Below are 25,912 nucleotides of genomic sequence, written 5' to 3'. Positions count from 1 at the left end.
TAACTGAAGAGAGAAAAATCCAAGAAAGGCAGCAATCAATAAACAAGTTTAAGCTATTGGCATTGTAATTGTCCATGCTTTTTATTTAAAATGTAAAAACCAATACATAAATAAAAAGCATTGTCATTTACAATGGCAACAGCTCAAACTTGCATAAATGTGAGGTCTATTGCATTGGAAATGCTTGTTTCGAGTTGGGTGAGCTGCGTGTCTCATTAAGCGTGGCAGCCATTATTAAGCATGTAAATGAAAGAATTAAAAAACAACGACCCCTTCTGCTTTCTTAACATATTTCCGACATTGGGCAATGGGAACCACTTTTGTGGCTACGGCCTGCCTCCTTGACATCTATCCATCCGGCAAAAATATCACTCGTGTGCTGAAAGACGCTGTTCAGATCTTCTGCGAGAGTGCGCAGGCATTTTCGTGTACTTTTGTGCAGCAAAAAAAAAAGTCAGTATAAACTGACTTTTTTGTGGGTAATTACACGAAATGAATTTAAAAAATAGGGGAAATCCTAAGGTGTCAATACCATCACGTTTTCAACATCTGATTATCACAACTGCACGCCATGAGTTTTAATCCCGACTGGGTTGAGTCAGCCTTTCATCCTTCTGTGCTCGGTGAGCCTTTCATGGTGGCAAACAACCACCATAGGATAAACTGGAAGAGGCACAATATTGGGACTGCCGGGAATGGATAGGGGGGCGTCAAGAAATACAGGAGATCACATTATTCCCAAAATAGAGGGTATCGGGGTGAGACAAGCAGCGCATGGAGTCGGACATGTGGGTCCATTGCTCCGGCGCTGGGTCGTATTTTCCCTGCTCCGGGACGGCTATTGATGACAGGTCATCATCGCGGAAAGCTGCCAGCGACTGTAGGCCCTGTGGAGTAGTGGGAGCCCGTATTTAAAGACCAAAGAGGCGACCGCGTTGCAAGATGAAGGGGCCCATCGGATTGTAGAGGTCCAGCTGTGGTGATTGCCCCCAGAACTGCCAAATTTGGGCGGCGGTGCATTTTCCTTCGGTTCAGTTCAGCGGCGTGAAGTATGAGAACACCGGGGGAACACGGCACCTGTACGAGGCGGAGACAGCGCACTCGCTCACCGAGCCCGTCCTGCGGCCGCCCCCGGCGCAGCCAGCCTCCCCTCCATAGGATGCGTAGGAGCAGCCCTTACCTCCTTCCAGGCAGCAGCGACTTGCAAAAGGAATCTACTTAAGATGAGTGGTCTATTCGCGCCCTGGACAAGCTCCGCTTCTGGACACCAGAAGAGTAGAAGTGCGCGAAATTCTTGTAATTTACCTAACCTCAAATAATTTTGCTTTTGCATAGTTGTGCAAATAGAAAACTGCCATTTCGCCAGTATTTTAGCATGAAATGTTCATGCAAAATGCGTGGAGGTAAAAAAAAGGTTGTGCAAAAAAAAACCGCAACAGCTGTCGTTTGCGCTGTGGTTACTGTGCATTTTCGGTACATTTTTGTACCGCAAACGGCGCACAATACATGTGGTGTAATGGCACAATTTCATGTAATGGCACACTTTCATGTAACGAAAGTCAATGGAAAAAATGTACGTTAATTAAGCTGCTGTGCGCCACTTTCAGGATGCTTGTTTCCGGTCCAGGGAAGACATGGCTTGGCAGTTCGGGTTGGACTGTTCCCATGAGGCACAGGGTCAGACTGATTTGCATATGGCCATGTCTAAACTGGGGTGGCTGAGTGGGCTAAAGAATGGTGATGGATTAAACCCAGATCAGTTGACTGGGGGTGAGTGTTTGATTTGCTCAAACGCTCCGTCCATCATCCCCTTTTGTTTCGCTTTGTTCACCCTAAGTGTGGCAGGGTATGCTCAGACGTGAGTCCCTTACTCACTTGGCCACTGGATTCAAGATAGCCTGGCTGATGAGGATTATGAATCCGAAACCGGTTCCAGGATGCTGGTTTCCGATCCAGGGAAGACATGGCTTGGCAGTTCGGGCTGGACTGTTCCCATGAGGCACAGGGTCAGACTGATTTGCATATGGCCATGTCTAAACTGGGGTGGCTGAGTGGGCTAAAGAATGGTGATGGATTAAACCCAGATCAGTTGACTGGGGGTGAGTGTTTGATTTGCTCAAACGCTCCGTCCATCATCCCCTTTTGTATCGCTTTGTTCGCCCTAAGTGTGGCAGGGTATGCTCAGACCTGAGTCCCTTACTCACTTGGCCACTGGATTCAAGATAGCCTGGCTGATGAGGATTATGAATCCGAAACCGGTCCCAGGATGCTTGTTTCCGGTCCAGGGAAGACATGGCTTGGCAGTTCGGGCTGGACTGTTCCCATGAGGCACAGGGTCAGACTGATTTGCATATGGCCATGTCTAAACTGGGGTGGCTGAGTGGGCCAAAGAATGATGATGGATTAAACCCAGATCAGTTGACTGGGGGTGAGTGTTTGATTTGCTCAAACGCTCCGTCCATCATCCCCTTTTGTATCGCTTTGTTCGCCCTAAGTGTGGCAGGGTATGCTCAGACGTGAGTCCCTTACTCACTTGGCCACTGGATTCAAGATAGCCTGGCTGAAGAGGATTATGAATCCGAAACCGGTCCCAGGATGATTGTTTCCGGTCCAGGGAAGACATGGCTTGGCAGTTCGGGCTGGACTGTTCCCATGAGGCACAGGGTCAGACTGATTTGCATATGGCCATGTCTAAACTGGGGTGGCTGAGTGGGCTAAAGAACGGTGATGGATTAAACCCAGCCCTAAGTGTGGCAGGGTATGCTCAGACGTGAGTCCCTTACTCACTTGGCCACTGGATTCAAGATAGCCTGGCCGATGAGGATTATGAATCCGAAAACCGGTCCCAGGATGCTTGTTTCCGGTCCATCATCCCCTTTTGTATCGCTGTGCGCCACTTTCAGGCGCTTACTTCCAGTGCCAGTGAATGGTGGGGGTAAAACATAACGAATAACTGTAGTGTGGTGTCCAGAACAAAGCGCTGTATGTGGGAGAAGGCTGCGTGGCAGAGGTCTGTGCGCTAGAGGGGTCTGTATCTCAGAGAGCGTCTGTGCACGCCACGCATGGCTGTGGGTCAGAAGGGTCGGTGTCTCGGTGGCTGAGGTGCCTTTGTGGCAGAGACGGGTGTGGGCCAGAGATGACTGGACTCAGTAGCGAAAACGAAACTTACCAGCCGCGCGGCTGTAGTAGCGAAAATGAAACTTACCAGCCGCGCGGCTGTAGTAGCAAAAACGAAACTTACCAGCCGCGCAGTTGTCTACAGACAAGCTCACGCGCGCGACCCAATACGAAGGCGCGCGTCAGAATCCGACTGTGCCATAGACAATGCTGCGAGCGTGGCCAGCTCTTGTCTCCACTCGTTGTCGGCTGAGCCGACGACTATAGTTCTTTGGCGAGAACGCTCTTTCGTGCGCTTCTAGCCGAGACTTAAAAAGACCGTCTCCCTAATCACTTCAGCCTAACTGTCCCCCGCCAACCGTCCCGCTGAGAATCTTCATCACAAGCCCCGCCCACTGCTCGCCTGACACCCTCACGCGCTGTGTGGCTTGTTCCACCGCGCGACAAACCCCAGGGAGACACCGGCTCTTGCCGCGATCTCCCTGGGTCCCCATAAATCCCTGCCTATACCTACATAATTAAAGGTTTCAGGAGAAATAAAATCAAATTTGAAAAAGGGAAAAATAAAAAACTTCTTGGGGTCTAACTAGGTGATATAAGGACTAGTTAAACATGAGCCACTTCAGGGTTGGTGGAAAGGCAGAGCATGACGTGATGAGGTACACATTTCGGGCCCGATGTAGGTCACCAAATACCGGTCGGTAACGGCCGAATTCAATTCGGCCGTTACCGACCGGTATTTGGTGATTGAGATGTAGGGGGCTATATTTTACAGATTCGGTAAATTTACCGATTAGGTAAATTTACAGAATCTGTAAAATACCGAATCGGTTATTTTTCCGATTCGGAAAATTCCTGATGTAGGTAGCACTGTTTCCAGTGCTACAGGCCTTTCAGATTCGGTATTTTACCACCCAATCCAATTGGGTGGTTAAATACCGAATCCAGGTGTGCATGCACATGTGTGCATGCACACCTATGCCATGTGACAGACAGACATGCCCTTAGGGCATGTCTGTGTGCCACATGGAACACATGCCTGTATTTGGGGTGCTAGAGGGTGTCAAAGTGACACCCCCTGCACCCTTGCTAAAATCGGTATTTACAGATTCTGTAAATACCGATTCGGTAATGCCCATTGATTCCTATGGGCTTCAATGCCCATAGGAATCAATGGGCATTACCGAATCGGTATTTACAGAATCGGTAAATACTGAATCTTAACGATTCGGTATTTACCGAGTCTGTATTACCTACATCCCCACCCTCTATTTTACCACTTTTTAAATACCGATTTGGTATCATTCGGTATTTAAGAAGTGGTAAAATAAAATTACCTACATCGGGCCCTTCATCTTTAAAAAACTACTTTTCATTGACTTTATACAGAGTAGTGAAATATATCAACCAATACAAATTCTTAACACATTCACATATTCGTCTTAGAGATTGTGTATATTTTTCATACAATGGAATTCAAGGTTCATTCCAGAAATCAGAGCCGGTTTCCTTTACAATTTTGTATTGCATTTAATCGCTAACAGATCATTAACTTCAATTTGATGCTTTCCTATGTGGTCGCTCTTTACAGCACAGAATCATTTATAATCCTTGTGTGTTGTGTGGAGCCTCTATTTGTCCTGTTTTCCTTCCAGTGCCACTTATGTTCATTGTGCTTCTTTGATCTATAGTTCAGTCACATCTCGAAATCAACTTCACTTTGTCGGCACACTTGGGTACAGCCAGTGAATGACCAAGACTGTTCCCAGTGCAGGAAATCTATTTTTCAGCTCTCCCTTTTTTGTGGTTTTAGACCCAGTTAGCAATGTTTCTGTGTCAATTTATGAAGTCCCCTGTAATGGTCTGTAGTTACATCACAACCTCAGTCTAGTAGGTCTGTACATGAGTGCAGCTGCATACCAGGCAACCAGAATCTGCTCTGGACTCACTGTGTCGTGGGCATCATGAACCTTGCTCCAGGTATATCTTACTCAGGTAAATTGGGCTCAGGTAGGTCATGTTAAACTCAGTTAACTTGAATTGTGCAATACTAGATAAACCTTTAACACAACCACTTGTCTGATCCCATTCTTTTTCTGATAATGGTCCCTCACAGTCTCTAATCCATCTTTCCCTGGCCTCCTCTGCATCACCACCATTATTCTGCTGGACCGCCCAATGAAGAATAGCCAACAATTATCTTTCGTGCACCAATAGTAATATCATCGCCCAAGCTTGGATAGCCTAAGAGCATCTGCAGTCGTTTTCCAGATTTCTGTCTATCTACGATAATCGTGCATAATTTATGAATTGTCTTGAGTTAATACTAAAATTCCAAAATATACTTCCACTACACCACCTGTTACAAATGTATTAGTTGCATGGAGAACACCAAAGACTTCGCATCCTCCCTGTCTCCTGATTTATTATACACATTTCTTGTACAATCTGTATCACAGGGCATATACGCCACAGTGGCATCTACACTGCAAATGGCGGTCACTTTACTATAAGTTCCACAGTCTTAGCCCACTCTTGGGCAACCTGGTTGCACACTGAGCTTGTATTGTTCTTCAGCGTCAGGTGTAATGTGAATGGCTGGGTATCAGAACCCTGTAACTTCCCTATATTTAAAAAAGGTATTATGTTTACAATATATATGAGCTGCATTATTCACATTGGCATTACTTGGTGTATACAATCTAATTCATATTGTTCAACCACCCTTATTGTCCATCTCTATTTAAACAAATTCTTGCATTGGTGTTGTGCAATCTCATCCAAATGTAATCTAGATTTTGGGTCTGCTGTTTGTGGCTAACAGCATTGTGGCACTATTTGGGTGCCATCTCAGTTAGTGATCACAGGCGGCATCATTTGAGTGTTGCTCTGTTGCCTCATTTACTTGTCTCTTGACCGCCCAATCGGAGTCCTGATTAGGCATTTTTTTTACATGAACAGCGTCAGGTCTGTGCATTGTTATTGTCTTTGCTTGTTAAGAGCATGAGGATTTTTTCCCATACCCTTGCTAGGTGGGACTTCCTTAGCCCTCTTTTAGTCTCCACATCTAGGGTCATTCTTTCTAATTCGGCCGAATTTATTCTCTTGTGACCTCCGTTTTGTGATGTATGACCCCACTGCCTTCCAGCTCATCCCAAAGTACTATAATTCCTCGTGATCTGCCATTTGGCCATTACCAATGTTAAGTCTATAAATGTGATAGTGGCATTTTTCTTCATAGCTCATGGAAATAGGCCCAATAAACATGATTCTGGTTGTAGTGCCACCTATCTATCTGTGGATGTATTAATCAGTTGCGCCGCCTCTTCCCCTTATTTTTTTTTTTTTTTTTAATGAGTGCACCTCCAGATCATGAATCTGTATCCCCACATTTGGTACACCATACCAGTGCGCCTAGGTATATTTTGATAAACCTATGAGGGTGATAAATGTCCTTTGCAATATCTTAAACTATAATAGTTTCAACTGTGCATTTCTGGAACCTCCTCGAATTTGGGTAGCTGCCCTCCCCACTCTTATTCTAAGGATCTACCCGCTACACAGTGATCTCTCAGTCTGCCTAGTGGGCACCTGGCTTGTGTCAGGAGTGCCTAGTATAAAAAGCAATACTGCTCGGGTCCCTTTCTCTAGTGTGCATATTTCACGTAGCAGTTTGTGTATTGTTGGTTCAGCGTCGCCTTCCTTCTTTGTATTGCATTTAATTATTGCCTTCAGGGACCCATACGTCCAAAAAGCCTTTCTGGGATCCCATTCCTATCCATCAACACTTGATAGTTTTAGAGGGTTCGCCTACCACATTCATCTGCCATCATTTCCATCCCTTTTTCCTCTCAGTCTTTTATCTTGCTTCGTTGTTCTCCCTATCAAGGCAGGCTAATCCCCTTAGCAGAATCTCAAGTGCACATTCTTTAGTGGTCTATGTCCTTTGTAAGGAGGTTGCCCAGCAGTATTTCTGAACTCCCAATTCCTGAGATGCAGTTGTCCCCAGTCTACTTATGCCCCATAGTATTAAGCTGCTATATCCTCTATTGTGATTGTATCGGTATATTTGCCGTCGCTGTGATTCCTCTTGCTGTTCACTGTAGGACTTATGAATTGCGTTCTAGATGGTCAGAGAGACAGACACCCTCCAAAAGGCACCTGAAAACAGAGTATGGTGAACTCCTTTAAGGCAATTATGGGCACCCTTGGTCTGGTAGATGTGTGGCGAATACAAAGTCTGACTGACAAGCAACACTTCAGTTAGTTGTCCATGACACTTCTAGTATGGTGAATTATGAACGGATTAGGAGAGAGCATTATTGCAAATACAAAGAAGCAGTGTACATAGCCAGATTCCTATTAGATCACTGTCCATTGATTTTGGAATATGCTGAGGGGTATGGCTGAACCAGAATATTTACCTGTAAATTCAGAGGAGAAGCACTGACAGAGTGTATGTGAGATGGCTGAAGAATAGTATTGTACAATACTTTCACATTAATTGAGATTTAATATTAGCAAGCGTAAATAATGGTAAATGTTTAAGGTGATTCTCAGAGGGCAGTGTCTGAGTAAAATATATGGTACAAATCTACAATTAGCACATACATTATTGGAGCTGGAATTCATAATATAACTAGAAGGGAAATTGGCACTACAACCTGAAACAATGGCAGATATAGTGTCCCTGAAAAGAAACCATGGTGATATATGTGATGGACTGGATAGGTTTAGCACCACCACAATAAGCCAATGATACATCGAAAGGGTGATAAAATGGGCACATTATTGGCTAGTTGCTGCATGGTTTTACAAACATTCTCAAAGGGAAAGAGCCTTGGGGACCCCTTCCCATTTGCAAATGGGTTACCACCTACTTGAAGTAGGAGGTAAAATGCGAATATTTTGCAACTGCATTTCGGTCCCAAAACATTCATACATACCACTGCGATTCAGTATTAGGCAGGGACGCCCTAAACTTACCCCTTCCTAATACTGAATCACAAACCTAATTTGCGATTCAGTAATAGGTTACCTAATCGCAATTAGGGCTTTGTACATTAAAAAATGCTTTTCTGCAATTCTGGGAAAAGGGCCATTTGCGACCTCAAAAAAGCTTTGTACATCTGGCCCTTAGTAACTCAACGGAGGCGAAATCCCACTATAAAACAATTTTGAAAGATTACCACAAAATAAATCATATCACCAAGACATGCTTCTATACTAACGAAACAGAAGCATCGTTCAATTCTGCAAGAGACATCTTCCTCATTGCCAAGAATTTCATAAAACCACAGGCATGTAATATCTCAATCTCCACTTCGCAGGAGCTTTGCTCGAATCTGTCATTATTTTTTTATAATAAAGTTCACCCTTTTTTGCTCTATAGAGCAACCTCTACATTATTGCAGCGCAAACCGAGTAATACCCACTTAGCCAACTTTATGTTCCTCTCTACTGAGGAAACACATTTAAACATGTCTCCATCAAATTGGGCTCACCCAGTAATCCCTGCCCGCCACACATCTTTGCCTTGGGTTCTAAAAGCCTTCTACCATTAATCACGGAGCTATGTAATCTGTCTACATCCTCGCCACGGTGCCTGACCAATAGAAACAACCCCATAGCGCGTGCGTGTATATATTTGGAAATCTGCATATTGATGTTTATTAATTCTTAGACGGGAATAGAAGCAGAGAATTTTCGACCCATTTCTCTGCTTCTATCCCAGTCTAAAAATTTAAAAACATCAATAAGCAGATTTCCACTTACTTTGAAACCAGCAACACTCTTGATCCCTCTCATTCAGGCTGCAGGCCTTAGCAGAGCACTCAAATGACCACAGTGGCAGCCACAGAGAATATCAGCTCTAAATTGGATCAAGGACTTTCATCAGCGCTCATACTGTTAGAACTCCTGTCTGCTTTTGATACGGTCTCCTGCACCATCCTAAAGCACAGTCTTTTCCATATCGGCATCTGCTACAATGCGCTGGAATGGCTTTTCTAGTTTCTTTGGTCACATCTCAAGGGTGCATCAACCCCCATTCCTATCATAGTCCACCACAAACAATTGCAAGGTACCTCAAGGCCATCAGCCTCCCCTATAAAACATCTATCTTTGTCCTTTGGCTTCCATGGTTTGAACATTTGGATTGGAGATAACATTGTACGCAGAGGACACACAAATTACTGTTATCAATCTCCAAAAATCAAACGCTAACCAATTCCCTCCTTTGAGCTTGCGTGCGTGCAGTTGCCTCATGGATGCGGTCTATCTGCCTTAAGTTGAATGGTGATAAAACGGAGGTCCTGTTCTTTGGGCATCACATTATTCTGTGGTAATCAGGCTGGTGGCCACCAGAGCTAGGCACTACCGTCCAGTACACTCAGCAAAGAATCATGGTTTCCTGATGGACATGCAATTCACCTTCACGAATCAGGTAAACAAGGTGGCCGGTACATACTTCACCATACTACGTATGTTAAGAAATTCCCCCCATTGCTACCTGATTCAGTAAGACATACCGAAGTACACACACTTCTGTAACTACTTGATTATGGCAGTGCCTTATATCTGAGTTTACCAGAGTACCTTCTCCAAAATGCTGCAGAATGTTTAATCCTTAAAGTGCCCTCTACAACTTCGGGGTCTAGACACTCAAACCTTAGATTGTCTACGCATAAGAAACAGGGAGCCTTTTTTAAGCCCTTTGCTTGGACCAAAGAGCAATATACAGCTCGGGCCCTTCCACCTGAAAAACATCTTCATTTTCTACCTGCCTGCAAGTCTTCCGGGATCCTCCTCTCAAAGATCGCGTCAGATTCTCCTCATCCACAGGGTACATATGGGAGGACGTCCCTTAACCTACCTTACAGCGACTCTTTGGAACAAGCTTCTATCTAACCTCAAGCACCTCATTAATCATCTTAAGCTCTGCAGGTAATTACAAATGTGGATGTTCTAGTTTGTCCTTCTAGCAGTTGGACCCCTTCCTTAATCGAGCCGGGACACCCCTTTTGGGTTATCATGTGCCTTAAAAATATATAAATAAAGAAAATCTAAAAAACTCATACATGAAGACAACTGGAAATACACATTGAACACGGAATGTTCGTTTCTAGGAGAAATGACAAAACACAAGGGAGAAATCCGAACCAGATTGAAAAGCGCCAATACTGTGATTTTATTTCCAACTGTTACAAAAGTTCACAATTTTCATTAACTAGTAATGAGGTCAGTAAGGAGGTTTGCATTGCAAATAAAGATAACCCTTTGTCAAAAATAGACAAATACAGTAAATTTAACAGTGTTGGAAAGAAGCCACCAAATTGCATTTTCTTAACTAAAAATAATTTTACAGACTAAAAAGAGAAAACTACACCACTACTTACAGACATCAATAAAGCAACATGCATATAAAAAAATCACCAAGTCAAATATAGCCGTCACTTATATCAGGACAACTGTCAACCTAAAGTTAGCAAAGAATGGTGTTGATTTTTTATCAAAAATAATAAAAAACAATGAATAGTTTGCTAACATGGTAGGAGCATTGCTTTTTGTTCAATTACTCTTGGTCGTAACCTTAGAGGCCCATGTTTGGCCATTCTGTGGGAAGTCATTTTATAGTCTTTAATTTTTAGTCTTGAATCTGTCAGGATAACACTCAACTTATCCTGCTTGAAGAAAGGGCCTTAGAGGCGCGGGCAGTTTGTAAACAGAGATAGTCATGAGACAGCTAAGGCATTGCCTTTTGTGAAGTGAGCTGATGTTCTGTTTAAATTAAACTCTACTTTAACATCCCATGTACTGTCTCAAATGTATGGAATAGACCTGAGAGAAGATGGGTAAGACGAAATCTCCATTAAAATGTTTCAGAAATGTAGTTTCTAAAAATGTATTGTCAGCCGGTTAAAGGGAAGATCACTCCAACCAATGCAGCTTTTGTGCACTATATTGAACTAGCACCACCTGTAAATTTGTAAGCAACTGTTCTGCTAATGTATTAAAATTGTAGGAACTGGTGACCATCAAACATATTCTATTTGAATTACTATAGATCGACCTCTAAAATATATATATAGCAAAAATCAATTCAAATGCACAGTTACAAATAGTGTTAAGCGTTGCATCCCGTATCATGAATTTACGGTAGGAAATCAACTGCTCTTAGTGGATACGGTTTCTTGTGCTGCTCGCCGGCCAGAACAGTAGTAAGCATAAAGTCTTTTTTTTAAAGAGAACTGTTCAGAACTCAGGGAATGTAGTAAGTAGGTTTATTGCGGGAACATCCGAGTGTGCACTATTCCTCGATATTGAATTGTTGCCCCAATGCAAGTCATTGTGTCTGGCTGTATTGCTTTAAAGTTTATTTAAATGTATCTCTTTAAATGCACACCAGATCGTACTTCCCTTCCTTTTCTTTTCTTCTAGGTTATTACACCACCGTACAGTGTGGACAGCCACAGTTCAAAACGAAATAACTGCATTATGCTCCAAGAAATACTTTTATATAATGAATTTCTTCTAAATTATGTTCTAGACTTATTGCTCAGTAATATGCATTTTTGGGTTAGAGGCTGTAGATAACAGCCCCATCTGATTAGAAATGTACGCAGGAGAAGGATAGGACTTTCTTATAGAGATGTTAATGGCACCATTATATTCTATTCTGTAATGCTGTCTTTTTATCTACATTTTCATTTGAGATGCTGGCCAAAGTAGAGCTCACTTTCTGAACAAATAAACCGCAACAAAATATGTCAATTTACAAAGATTACTTCAATTTCGAACATAGCTCTAGAATGTACATGCAGCAATGGGTTGGATTCAGCTGTAGAAAATTAAGAATATCCATATGACTTCCTGTAACACAAAACAGGGAGCGAGTTTGGTAATAAGCTTAAGCTTGTAATGTTACAGAACATTTACCACCCAACTACTTGCAACGGTATTATCAGCTAAATACTAAGTCAACATTTAAAAAAAATCCACATTTTTACAAAAAAAAAGTCAGTGACTTTACCATACTTATAAAATACAAATAGTGCTTTTTACATGCTATTTTACATGTGTTCAATTAACAGTATATATAAATACAAGAAGATCCAGACTCTTTGTACACTAAAAATAGATTAATCTGGCAAAATATTACTGGTCAACAGCACAATAGAAAGTGGATTTACCAATATGTGCATTTCCTGTATTCAATATTGCACCATTGAAAACATGGCTTTAAACAAAACTGTAACTAAGGTTTAATGTTAACATATAGATGATACGAACTAGACTCTTCAAGAAGACTCTAGGGGAGCTTGAATACACACAAAATGACTACACCGAGTTGTGTAGGGTCTTTATGGCTTGTTTCCTATAAGAAAATGATGGTGTTTTCGTCTGATGGAAAAACAATATGAAATTGCAGGCAAAGTGATCGTCTATTTCACTGCAAAACACATCAGTTTGGGTGTTACGCACTATAAAATGCACAAAACAGATATTTCTCTGATTTTCGAAGCCATTTCTGCTGAAGAATTACCTTCTGCTTTACAGAATTGTAGACTAGACCCTATACGGTCTTATACAAAGATCAGGCGGGACATGTGATTCTGTTTACTAAATGGATTTTCGGTTTCATGTTTTGTTCACTTACTTTATCTTCCCCCACACCTTCTTCCAAATGTCAAAGTAACAAAGGAATTTACACAAGCCCGTTTTTTTTAAAATACTGCATCACTATTGGGGACCTTGTTCACATTATTGGGTGCAGCTTTTAGACAAGAGATAAATACGCTGTAGGTACTGCCCTTTTCCTTGTGAACAATCCATAAATACAGTAAGATGATTAGGCTGGTCTTCTATAGTGTTGGTTTTAATTTCTTCTTTTTTGCCTTCATGACAGGAGGTAATGAAATCTTGAAAGCAGTCCTGAAAGTGAGAGCAAGAACATATATGAAATCACCCTCTACACCACCATCCAGCATTAAACAAATTGCAAATAGATACATCCTATTAAATCACAATAATGGGAACAGCCACACAGAGGCACGAGGACCTATGTTGTTTGAGTTTACACTGACAATAACATCGGAGAACAGCCAATCGCATCTAGTCTGACTATATTTTCTGAGAATTCACATATCACACACACCTTTTGAACTCAAGTTTCCCACCCTCTCTTCAGTATTGAGGATCAACACTTCGTCCTACAGTCCTATTATAATTGTTGACATACTTCTTACTGACAGTGACAAAGACCCCACTACACACAATAATATATTTTGGTACAAAATATTAATGTAGTAGTCAGAGATACCAAAATAGGAAAGCTGTGCATTCTTTGCCGTAATTCACTTTTTCTGACAAATCTTCAAATTTTATTATATGGGGCATAGTTTTAAAGCAATCTCGCCTGGTCTTCACAGGGAAATGAACAAGACAGTATGGTCCGATTGCATAGAATTCTAGCAAGTGCAGCAGCCAGGTGTGGTCCTGAGCTGGCGCAAAGACACAGGTTAGAAGGTGAATGGAGGTACATTAGAATATACTTGTCTGAGGTTTTATCCCAGGAGAAATGATAATTGCAGCTAGAAACCTTTTATCTTTGCAAGGTCAGCTTTAGGCAACCTAAGACAGACAGAAGATTCAACTGTTAATTAGATTGTACTACATCCTGTATTGCAGTGCACATCAATTGAAACTATACAACTTCCAGGCTGAATCTGAATGTGTTAGTAATAAACAACTACCATTTAAGATCCTAAAAATGACAGGAGATTTCACAATCTCTGGCCATCAATTATACAAATCGGGTCACATTTCTTACCTAGCCTCAATTATTTACCAGTTCATTTTTATCTTACAGCATCCCTTATCATAATGTCTAAATTCATGCAAAGTTTACAATGAGTTTTCCTCTCATTTGGTGTATTTTTGTGTTTATATTCTGCTTTTAGGTCTTGCATTGTTTTGCATGGTTGTAAATGTATTTCATATAAGTTAGTTGCAGTTTATTTATAATTACTTTTGGTCATTTTTGTATGTTGTTTTATTATGCTTTTTTAATGGGTTATCATTTGTCGTAGACTTTAGGGCTGTAATGTATTTATTTGTTAGCTGTTTGATGCTTTATTTCACTGATAAAGGACAAGTGGAGTATGCATTAGTATTGAAACCTCTGAAATGCCGTATTTTTTAAGTTTGACTAATTTTACGGGTTTAAATAATGTTGACTGAATACATGACTTTATTTTTTAAGTATTGTTTTTTCAAATGATTCGTTTTTGTCGGATTAAAATAATGGACAGTGCCAGAGGAAGTCCTTATGGGGTAATAGAGAACATCACAACCAAATAGCACACTTTTGTATGAACATATTTAAAATGTATATTATACATTACAGACAAGGCAATGTAGATTGTTGTTATAGTTAAGTTACATTTCCTGTAAGAAATAGTTTTTTTGATTGGAAAATAATTGTGGTGACAAATCTATATAAAATTCAGAAATTGCTTCATGCTCCAAGCTTATTTTTCATGAGGGCATTTGAGAGTGAGGGAGAGTTATGGTTCCAATGCTCACTACAAGTTGTGTATTCCAGTGGAGTTTAGGTTTTGAATCATAACAATAACATCGCTTGAAGTGTTCTTTAATGGGAACGTCGACAGGTTTTTATAGTAAACAATATAGTCTCTTCAGAGTAAAGGCCCTTCACCTTCCTTTGGCTAAAAGTTTTCAGTGGTTCATATATTCTCTCATCTAGGTATACATATTACTCTGTGGACCTGGCATTTAAGTAGCATTAATAGTTAATTTCTGATTATTACTCTAAGTCAACTTGGATCACCAGTATAGTTATGACATCTGAGCAAAGTAAATGCTCAGCATTAAAGCGCTGAAGGAAAACAAGTAGGACAAGCTGCACAAGCACTCTAGGGGCTGTTCAACAGTGCACATCAGTCTCCACAAAGATAGTTATTGATGAAGTCTCCTTGGTAGTAGGTTCCCCATTGTGATACTAATACAAGAACAGAAGCATGCTTATGCACAAACACACCAAAGTTTGCAACTTGATTATGAACAGACAATATGAATTTGAATGTCATGAGTACCGCTCAAAATGAAATGCCAAGGGAATGGTTCGTTTTTCTCCAACCTCCCATATACCTGGCCAAAGGATGTATGGCAACCCCTCCAAAACTTTCAACTTTCCATGGCTGCCAATTGCCAACCTACAAATGCGAATGTGACACATCCCATCTTCGCCATGCTCTGTCAATACCTCCCTACGGGACGCTCCAGAACACGCTACCCATGATTGCCCTACCCCACAGCTTTGAGGAAACTCCTTCCTTCCCCCTTCCCTGGTTCCCTCGTCCCCCCCCGTTCCCCTAGACCAAGTCAATGTCTTCTCCATTTTTTTTATTTATGATGTGGCGGTTTGTATTATACAACTCACTGCATTCACTATGGAGAAAATTGTGGTTTTGTTATTGCTTTGCCTTTTTTCACAATTGGATTGGGTATAACACTTATGCACCGCATTCTGCTACTGTATGGAAGGATATTTCATGTCGCATTTTGTTATGATCCTCTCCTTTCTAGATAACCTGCCTGGTTGCTATATATGCTTTTTTCCCATTCTTGGTTATGCAGTTAAGTTTTTTCATCTTAAATACCTGTGTGGATTTCCCACTATGGCTACTAACTAAACATGGTGTAACACTATGGGGCTTGCTGTGTATATCTTCTAAAAACCAATAAATACATTAAAAAAAAAAACAAATAAAATGCCAGTACTTACTCGCACGTGGTACAAATAGGACTGAAGTTACAGAATACTAAGGGATGAGAAAACATACATTTTAGATTAAACAACTGGAAATAACACTAACTAGTAACTTAAAATAATGTCTACTGGCAAACTTACTGGACAGGCACACAGAACAAACGTATCCGATTTCAATGAGGTTGCGATGACAAAAACAGGCAGCTCGATAGTCCACATGCACTGGTGGTGGCAGTATTAACTGGGCCCTTTGTTCTGGATCAGGAAGGAAAACCCACTGAAAGGGAAGCATGTTCACAAAGCAGAGTTAGTGATGCAAGGGCTTTTAAAACAAGGAAATAAAATGGTGGCTGCATATAAGCAATACTCAACTAATTTATGGTCTGAAGTACAAAAGGCAGGTCACAAAGCAGGTGGTGCATTTTTGCACACCAACCGATATGCAAACTGCAATTCGGTTCTGTGATGCCACTGGTATACTAATCGTTTCCTTCTCAAAACGGACATTCATTGGAGGTCGCACAATCTCCTACCTCATTAATATAAACGCTGGAGGCACTTTGTGTCTTTCTGAAAATGGAGGAATGGACATCACCATCCTGGTATGTGCAGTCAATGTATGTAGGCCTGTTGGAGGCTGAAACCCCTTTCATGCCCCCTCTAGTTTGCAATTCAGAATGAGCCTCAAAAGACACTTCGTGAGTTAGAAGACTTTCCGACTCGCCAAATACATTTGGTTTATTGTTACTTGTACTTCTGCAGTCATAAAGCTATTCTAATTTTGTAAATCACTGGCTTTGAGTCCTCATAAGCATTCCACTGAGCCCTTAGTCCCCAAAATCTGACATGTGCTCTCCTTTTCCCAAAAATAAATGTAAGCAGCAAAAAGGCAAGTCTTTGTTTTCCTCTGCCACTCTCAGTGCATTTATTTCTTCAGATCAGATGGCACCTGCTGCGCTACACAACTCGAGTGGAGGACTGACATTGTCTGATTCTTAAGTGTCAGTTGTGACTATAATACATCTATTTATATGAATTTGTACCCTCTAGAGAGCAAAAAACAAAAAAAACTTTCCCCAGTGGCGGTTTCTTTGTGAGGGTGAGTTGTTCTCCCGCCCGCCCCACCGGTGCACATACGTGTAGCCTACCCTGCTTTTGCCACTCCTGTTCCCTCCTTGTTAACAAATGGAGTCCACCTGTAACCAAGCTTTCTTTACAGGCCAATGGCCTTTACTCAGTATCATGCTCGCAACGTGGAAAGAAACTCAAGACACAAAACCTCAAGGCACACACCTTCTCAATCAAAAAGGGCCATCCGGTTCCTTCAGCCTAGTAACTCAACTCCTTCCCCATTAGAATATACAATCCTGTATTGCTCCTCTACCTGGACTAGTCGTCATCCCTTCTGTTATATACAGCTCTCCATTTGGCACCCCACCATCCATTAGGGTTGTGCTATATTAATACATACTTGTATGTCCTGATGGGTAGAATTTTACCTTTAAAAGATGGTGTAGGACTGCTTTAGTCTATTGCCATTAGCTAACATTGGATGCACTCTCTGTTTTAAGTGATGCACGTGAAGCTAGGTAGTTCCTAGTTCCTTCACTTAGGGCAGGTGCTGTTTTTCAACCTCTATGGCACTTACAGCAACCAGGACCAGGGACTGTGCTTACCTAATGCTGGTAGCAAAAACGGATCTCATGCAATGGAAGTATTGTTTTAAAGAACAGAGTCACAGATGGAGTCAGTGTATTTTTAATTCTATAGGAATTCCTCTTTATCTGTATTCTCGACCACATGTAACATTGATTATATTCGTATTAAGGTTCAAATTTTTTTTCTGACCTCTTGAAAATGTATTTTCGCTCAAAAAAAATCAAAGGGATTCTGAATGCTTAGGGCTTATGGCCAGATAAATGACTATGCAAGTCACAAAAAGCAGCAGCAATGCGACCCGTCTTTTTGCGACCCCTACTGAATTTTGTGAACCGACTTAAATAAATATTTATCAGGTAGATTGCAACTTGTGACTCGCTCAGAATGGACAAACTGACAAGGATAGTAGTTAGTGGGCCTCCAGGTTGGTGACTGACTTTAAATAAAGAATATATATGTATTTTTTCAAAAGCAGACAGTATTTCTTAGCACCTTCGGCGCTCATGACAAGCTCAGCTCGTCATGAGACACAGTGGCGCTGTGCTCATGATGAGCTGAGCTTGTCATAACGGCCGCGGAACGCCCACGTGGGGATAATTCCCCTCCTCTGCGGGGCGTTTCATTAAGTGAGCGGAGTTGTGAGTCATGAGCACAGCTCCACTGTGCTGCATGACGAGCTGAGCTCGTCACGAGCACCGCGTGCGGCCCCTCTCCCCCCCCCCCCCCCGCGCCATGGGGGAATTAGCCCTGCAACGAAGAAGAAACGAGGCTGCTTTTAAAAAATATTTTTTTAAGATTCACTGAGCATTGGCAGTGGTTCCTGGAACAGTGCCTACACCTCATAAAACTTTTTTAAAAATTCACAAAAGTGAAAGGGTCCAAAATAAGTCCGTTCGTCTTTGGGAGTCAGTCACCAATTCAACTTGGGAGTCGGAAACTTTTATGAATTGTGACCAGAATTAAGGTCACAAACCACTGACCCACTGGATAACAAATCAGTATCCAACATTCTCCATCTAAATACGGAATCAGCGTCCAGTTGCAATCCTATTTTCGGAGGCAAAAACACTTTACCAACTTCTAAAGTTGGATTGGTACATATGGGAAAACCTGTTTGCAGCGAAAACTAGGATTCTGAGTGTTTGCAACCGTAAAAGGTTTCGTACATCTGGCCCTTATTCTGATATCAGCAGTATTCTAGTGGAGGCAGACAATAATTACACGTTTTCTACATAACATGAATGTGGTTTGCTTTTGTAAAGTGGGGACATCACTGTACCCTAGAGCTGGGCTCTAATTGGGCCGGGTCCTGCCAGTAATCAGCATGGCAGTTCTAAAGAGCAGGTGCAAAGATGGGTCCCCATCTTCTCTCCATTTTTGCCCTCATCCACCTCAGGATGAAAAAAATACATCTTAACTCTGCAGCAGTACCACCGTTGAGTGCCTTTGAAATAACTTCAAAGAGACTCGTTATAATACTTTCACAGTCTCATCATTTCAGCCCAGCGCTGACTTTGGAGCGCGGGGACCGTGGTTCGATCCCCGGCACCGGCGGCAGCTCAGCATCATGTAACTCTGGGTAATAGCTCACTCAATATCCCCGACAGCCCGCGCCTTGAAACCCTGGAGGGGTGATAGGTTCACACTTTACAAATACGAATTAGTATTATTTGTTCTAGAACTAGGATGGGAGAAAGGGTTGCTACATCTCTGGACAAGGGAGGGAGGTAATAGAGGGGCTGGCTGCCGTCCAACTGAGAACCGTACAAGGACAACCCACTCATTTCACTTGGTCATCAAGGTCTATTGACTCTCACTCAGTACTAAGCTGTGTTCCTTAACCAAAGATGGTGGAGAACGTGTGCTGCATGATCCCTTATGTATCGTCTATTTCCTACTTTGTGAGCATTCCCTACTTTACCAGTGCAACACTGACACCTAGCGGTACAATATAGAGTATGGCACTTTTAAAGATCATGAAAGCAAGCCCCACATTTCTCTGACTGAGAGGTTACAGTGGAAGCAGTTGTAAGAAGAGGATTTAATGGATAAATACAAGAACATAAGTTCCCACTAGCAAAGAAACACAGGCATAAGGACACCAAAACAGCCGACATAAAGAACTCCTTATAAAGAAGATGTTGGCATTCCCTTTTCTAGCTGTGGCGTTCATGAGATGTGCCAGTCTTCATTAAGTGAGAATCAATTAAAAAACATGAACCTCATATTTTCTGCTTGCAGGATTGATATGGTGCCCCCTGCATGGCATGGGCACCCATTCTATACCTTGCCCTAAATCTACAAAGATGCTCCACAATCATTCTCTGGGGCAGCTGCGTCCCTATAGACCTGCCCCACAGTAGACCTTCCAAAGGAAGTAGAAAAACATAAGTTAAAAGTATCTGACTAGCTGCTGCCTCCAATCTTCTCACATGCCTTCTTGTGTTTCGCTCTCTATCCCTAGGACCATCTGTGGTTCATCACCCAACTCTACCTTGATTTTTTTACCGAATTTCGTTCTCTTACCGAACCTACATCTCGGTGCCCCTCCCTCATCTGGTATTATTCTTCTCTCATCCGTTCTGGTTCCACTCTTCTACTTTATTGTACCTTCTCGCCCTTCTACTTCCTTTTGCCTCCTCGTTATAGGTTTTTTCCTTTCTGCTTCATAATGTCCAATTGTAGCCCTCTATGCTCCTATAAATTATCTCACTGCCTGTTATGATTGGCTCCTGTACTAATCCATAATGGTTTCAAGATGTTGCTTTTTTCTCACACTGTTCTTTCTGGTTTACATGATATCGTCATGTGATAGTTCTCGATCGGAGATGTTGGGCATCTTCATGCTGTTTTGCTTTACAGAAGGCTACTATCTTTTTTGGTAGAGAAGAGCTTCATAACCAGGCCAAAATAAACTATCCATGGGGAGCTCAATGCTTACATAAAATATTCTACTTGCTCTGAAATATCTCCCTTCCTCGTATGGAAACAGTGGCCGTCTACATATCATAACAAGGAACAGCATTCAGGTGGAATTTGGAGATGTTATAGATGAACTCTAGAGAAATTAAGCATGACACATTTAAATCTGAGCTAGACTAATCAAATGTCTAAACATTGACTTGTTTCAAATACACCATGGGTTTTCATGTGTATTTAGTTACAAATACAAGATAAGGTTGCTTATCTTTTTCAAACAAAAAAATATATATGCACAGGCTTACCAGCAAATACTGCAGCAGGGATGTCTTCTGAGGAACCTTCAGGTAGATCCCGCCAGTGATGTCGCAAGCCTGCACACATTGCAACAATATTTTGAATTAATGCCGTGCAAAAACTATTAATTTGTGTTCTGAACAAATTTCACACTCCACTTCCTGCTTGCAGAATCACAGTACAAAACATTAGTACCAATCGGTGCTACAAAATTCACATTACACAAACAAGAGTGGAAATTAAGATAGGTAAAAGTAAAGTTGCTGACAATTTGTTCTAAGTATTTTGTAGGTGGAACCCGGCTGCTATGGTGCCATAGCAATGGATGGAGGCAGGCTCCTGCAGGAGTCAGGATGCAGGCAGAGGTTTCTAGATGCTAGAGGACAATTTGTAGCACCCTATTCTGTGTGTCGGATAATGTAATCAAGCGGAAAAGCCAGATTTACAAACTATAGTTATCATCTCTTAATACAGTTGCCATGTTATTTAGACCATGTCGCCCTAGACTTGTCGAAGAAGACAAAGGGTGGCAGTGACAAATGAAAGTGTCTTAACAGGGCCCCTTACAACCAAGCTAACTTAGACAAACTACTGACCACCAGGCACTCCCTCTGAACATCGAGCTTAACCAGCAGACCAGTCCTGAAGTCTGAAGTAGGTCTAGGGATGTAAGTCTCACTACTCTGATCACATTTGTTTGCTCTGCTTTTTTAACAAACACAAGGAGATGACTGGGGGTGAGTGTCTGAAAAGTTTCAGAGCTCCGTCCATCTTCTCCTTGTGTTTGCTTTTTTGCCCTAAGTTGGCAGGGTATGCCCAGATTGCTCACTTGGCCACTGAATTCAAGCGAGCCTGGCTGATGAGGGTTGTTAGCCCGGAACTGGTCCCAGGATGCTTGTTTCCGGTCCAGGGAAGACATGGCTTGGCAGTTCGGGCTGGACTGTTCCCATGTGGCATGGGGTCAAGACTGATGTTCATATGGCTGTGTCTGAACTGGGGTTGGCGAAGTGAGCTAAAGAACGATGATGGATTCAATCCAGATCTGTGACTGGGGGTGAGTATCTGAAAAGTTTCCGCGCTCCGTCCATTATCTCCTTGTGTTTGCTCTGCATTTTTACCATCATTCTTATGATTTGGAAGGTAAGTTTGTATTAATTTACAGACCACATGCAAAGGTCATTACTCCAATAACTAAATGCAGACAGACCCTATGTTAGACTGGAGAGGCTTCTTTTTCTGTAACTTTTCCTGATAGATTTTAAGTGACGTGTCTGGTTGAAGAAGTCTGCTCTGGAATTGGACCTTCGCTGAAGGTAAAATCGATAGTACTAGGTCAGAGACCTGCAACTGCATTAGCAACTAAGCCGACAGAATGGTTTGCCTCCAAAGGAGAGCCAGCATACGACGGTATAAAACTACTGGGCAACAAGACACCAGGTACCTGAATCGGTCTTAAAAATGTTCTACACTGATTGGTAATGGTTGGAAAAGAGCTTACTGTGAATGTGGGATGCATCTCTCCTACTATGCACAGATACTTTTCCACTGCACGTCAAAGTCCCCAGGATAATTTGTCCATTGCTTTACTTATAGACTAGTTGGGGAGATATCTGGATTACAAATCAAATAAGAGTAAATGACAAAACTCCAATCTCAATGACCACGCCCCTCTTACATTTACATACGGACCTTTATGACAGAAGGCAATATTTACCCGTCGTAATGTTAAGTGCTTAGTAGACCTTTTCTCGGCCAACACAGAAAAAATGAACTCCCCATATTTTTTGTAACTTATTTAGAATGATAAAGGCGCCACAAATTTTGCATACCTTTACCAATGGCTCAGGCTGAATTTTCCAAAGAGCAAAAAGCCAATATTTTGGAAATGGTCTGGACAGGTGAATCTTTTACAATAAACCCAGTACGCTAACTAGACCCTCAGGTGCCGCCACCAGTGTACGTGGTGGAACTTCAGTGTTACTTTGTTGTTTTGAACTTGCAGAATGTGGTGTACTAGCTTGACACTGCCAACCAGAAGTCTCATGTGCTTATAGGAAGGCAGTAGTTAGGTTCTGAGGGTTTGGTATACCAGGCTCACCAGCAAAAGTGTTAGACTGGACCCTGGCTGAATGAACGCTATAGAATCTGGACAGAATGCTGAAAACACCCTGGGTTCAGATACACTAAAGCTGAGCATTTGGAGATCTATAGCTAAGTCAAAGACTATTCATGCAAGAATATGTATTCTGCATAAATAAAAAGGATGGCTACTTGAAGATTTATTTATGAATGCCAAATTTAAAACACTGGAAAAAAGTCAATACTACATTATGCCAACTATGTATGGCACAGATAGAAACAGGTCCCCAAGGTGTTAGACAGGGGCTGTATGTGATTTCATAGAAACCCATTTATGAAATACCATTACTGAGAAACCTTGTCACCGAAACTGTTTAATGGAAATTTGCATGATAAATGGCATTTACCATTTCATAGAAACCAATTCATGGAATGTCTTTTTTTCGAAATTGGATTTTCCATGCTAATATCTTAAGGTGTAAATGCAATGGATGCAGGTCTTACTTTCAAACCCATTTTTGTCTGAGGTATTTATCTCACTCCTTTATTTTAGGGTATATTATTTCAAATTAACATCTTTTATATTGTCAATTACTCTAGATGCTTTTAATTCACTGATCACGCACCAGCACACAAAACCATCCATCCCTACCCCCAATTACCTCACTATGGCTAAGCTTCAAATATCCCAAACCTTTAAACTCCGCCCCTCCCTGAACCCTAAAAGCTACTCACCTCCCCTAAATCCTACCCATCCCTAAAGCCTTTAAACGCCACACCACCTCTAAACTCCACCTATACCTGAAAATAACCCTTGCCACCCCCTAAACAACATCTGTCCCAGACGTCTAAAAAATTGCTCTGCACTCCTAAACTCTATCCATCTCTGAACCTAAAACAATCTTTCTATATCTAAACTCCACCCATTACTGAACTCTAAATATCCCTCACCACCCGAACCCTCCACCCATTCCTTAATCCTAAATGCCACCCATACCGGACCGCTAAAACTACTCACCACCCCTAACCTCCATCCATCACTGAATCTTAAATATTCTCACCAAAACTCAATTCTGCCCATCCATGAACCCTAAAAACACCTCAGCACCCCTACACTCCAAGTCAAGTCAAGTCAAGTCAAGAGATTTATATAGCGCGCTACATACCCATAGGGTCTCAAGGCGCTTGAGGAGGGATGGGGACTTACTTTTCGGATATCCAAGTTTTAAGTTGCTTTCTGAATGCTAGGTGGTTCTGAGTAAGGCGGAGGTGAGTGGGGAGAGAGTTCCAAGTTTTAGCTGCCAGGTAGGAGAAGGATCTACCTCCCATGGTGGTTTTGTTGATGCGAGGTACAGTGGCAAGGGCTTGGTTGGAGGATCGTAGCTGACGGGAGGGGGTGTAGAAGGACAGTCGTGAGTTGAGGCATACGGGTCCAAGTTCGTAAAGTGCTTTGTGTGCGTGGGTTAGGAGGCGGAAAGTAATCCTCTTATTTACGGGGAGCCAGTGGAGGTTTTTCAGGTGACCAGAGATGTGTTCTTTACGCGGGATGTCTAGTATGAGCCTGGCTGAAGCGTTCTGGATGCGTTGGAGTTTTTTCTGGAAAAAAAACACCCATTCCTGATCCCTAAAACCCCACCACCACCTGTAAACTTCATCTATCCCTGAACCCTAAAAAACCCTTTCTACTTCTGGCCTCCATCGATCCCTGACCCTTAAAAACTCATCACCCCTAAACATCACCTATCAATTAACCCAAAAACCTCCCTCACTGCCCCTAAACCCCACCCAACTTTAATGTAACTTTGAATTTTTTTTTTAAATTATATTTTCTTTAAAATGCTCCCTTTAATTCTCGATTTCTATGTAATTCCTTAAAATTATCATCTCTTAAAATTGGTTTTCTATGACTTGGTGTCCGCAAATGCGGTTTCTCAGTTTTCGTTTTTTTGCATTAATTCATGTAGGTTAATAGACAGACTCTACACTTCCCAATACATATTTACCACAGGGAGATAACTTTTCTGTTGTTACCTAGTAATCACTGCTTTGTCTGATCTGCGCAATGAACATCCAGGTTTCTACACTTCGTTCTTAAGTGATTGATGTTTTTATGTACCACAAGCAAGGTCTGTAAAGATTTTATTAAAACAGTGTTTTATGCCACAAGCCAATGGGTAGTTCCATAAAGCAAACATGCACCTGCTGAAGGAGTCCCGAATCTGTATCTAATACGCAGGCGTCAATCAAAACATTCTGAAATAGAACAGACAGAGGAGGAATATCATTAAAATTGCAACAACGAGGAGACAGCATTTGCAAAGACCAGTATTCACATGCATTAAAAGTTAAATTCCGTTGTGCTAGTTAAACAGAAATAATGTTGTATGTATGTATCAACGAAGAAGCGCAGAAGCCTAAATATGGGCAACCACAATATTGAGAACAGAAGTATATAATGATGTTTTGTCCTCAATACTTTAGCAGAACAATATTAAGAACGCAATATTCTGGTAGACTCTGCCTGAAACTTTACCTCAGTGTGTTATTTAATTTATGGGAATTTCTTGGCAGCGCACGGTCACTTCAGGGGAGTCTCCTTCCGCTGGAATATAGCACAGGTAAGGAGATCAGTCAATTAATGACTTCACGATTGCTGAAAAGTGAGTCTTTAATGGCTTCCTTAAAGGCTAGTAGATGCTTAACGCTGCAAAGGGAGGTTACTGCAATGTAGGGCTTCCGGTACCCTGAAGGCAAGTCCGGCCCATCTGACCAGTTTTGTAGACAAGATCACAAATAAGGCTTTGTCACCACCCCAGAGTGTTCTAGGGGAAGAATTTGTTTAAATGTATCCTTCAGAAATCAGGGGCACTACCATAATACATTATGAGCTTTAGGCAATATGATTGTATTGAGAGCCAGAGGAGTTGTTGTCGATGAAAAGACACCAAATCAATATTTCTTTTTACATCGAAGATTACTTTTATCGGGGAATATATATTTTTTTTGTAATCTACCAGTGGAATTTTTGGGAAGGTCAATGTATACAGA

At 41.8% G+C, this 25,912-nt stretch overlaps 1 protein-coding gene across 4 annotated transcripts in view; it reads right to left on the bottom strand.

Annotated features, from left to right (window-relative positions):
* Window positions 1-10,278: 10,278 nt before the first annotated feature.
* Window positions 10,279-25,912, bottom strand: part of GTF2H3 (general transcription factor IIH subunit 3) — a 99,667-nt gene continuing 84,033 nt past the window's right edge. For all 4 annotated transcript variants that reach the window (XM_078667617.1, XM_078667618.1, XM_078667619.1 and 1 more), the window contains exons 9-13: window positions 25,064-25,117; window positions 20,794-20,862; window positions 16,052-16,187; window positions 15,926-15,962; window positions 10,279-13,050 (exon numbers count right to left, since the gene is read on the bottom strand). In XM_078667617.1, coding sequence (XP_078523743.1) covers window positions 12,981-13,050; window positions 15,926-15,962; window positions 16,052-16,187; window positions 20,794-20,862; window positions 25,064-25,117 — 366 coding nt within the window. In that variant the 3' untranslated portion in view covers window positions 10,279-12,980. The remainder of the gene's footprint in view (window positions 13,051-15,925; window positions 15,963-16,051; window positions 16,188-20,793; window positions 20,863-25,063; window positions 25,118-25,912) is intronic.

Source organism: Lissotriton helveticus, chromosome 11 (assembly GCF_964261635.1).
Source record: "Lissotriton helveticus chromosome 11, aLisHel1.1, whole genome shotgun sequence".
Lineage (NCBI taxonomy): Eukaryota > Metazoa > Chordata > Amphibia > Caudata > Salamandridae > Lissotriton > Lissotriton helveticus.
The sequence above is the reverse complement of the archived record's forward strand: the minus strand, read 5'-3'. Positions and strand labels throughout refer to the sequence as shown.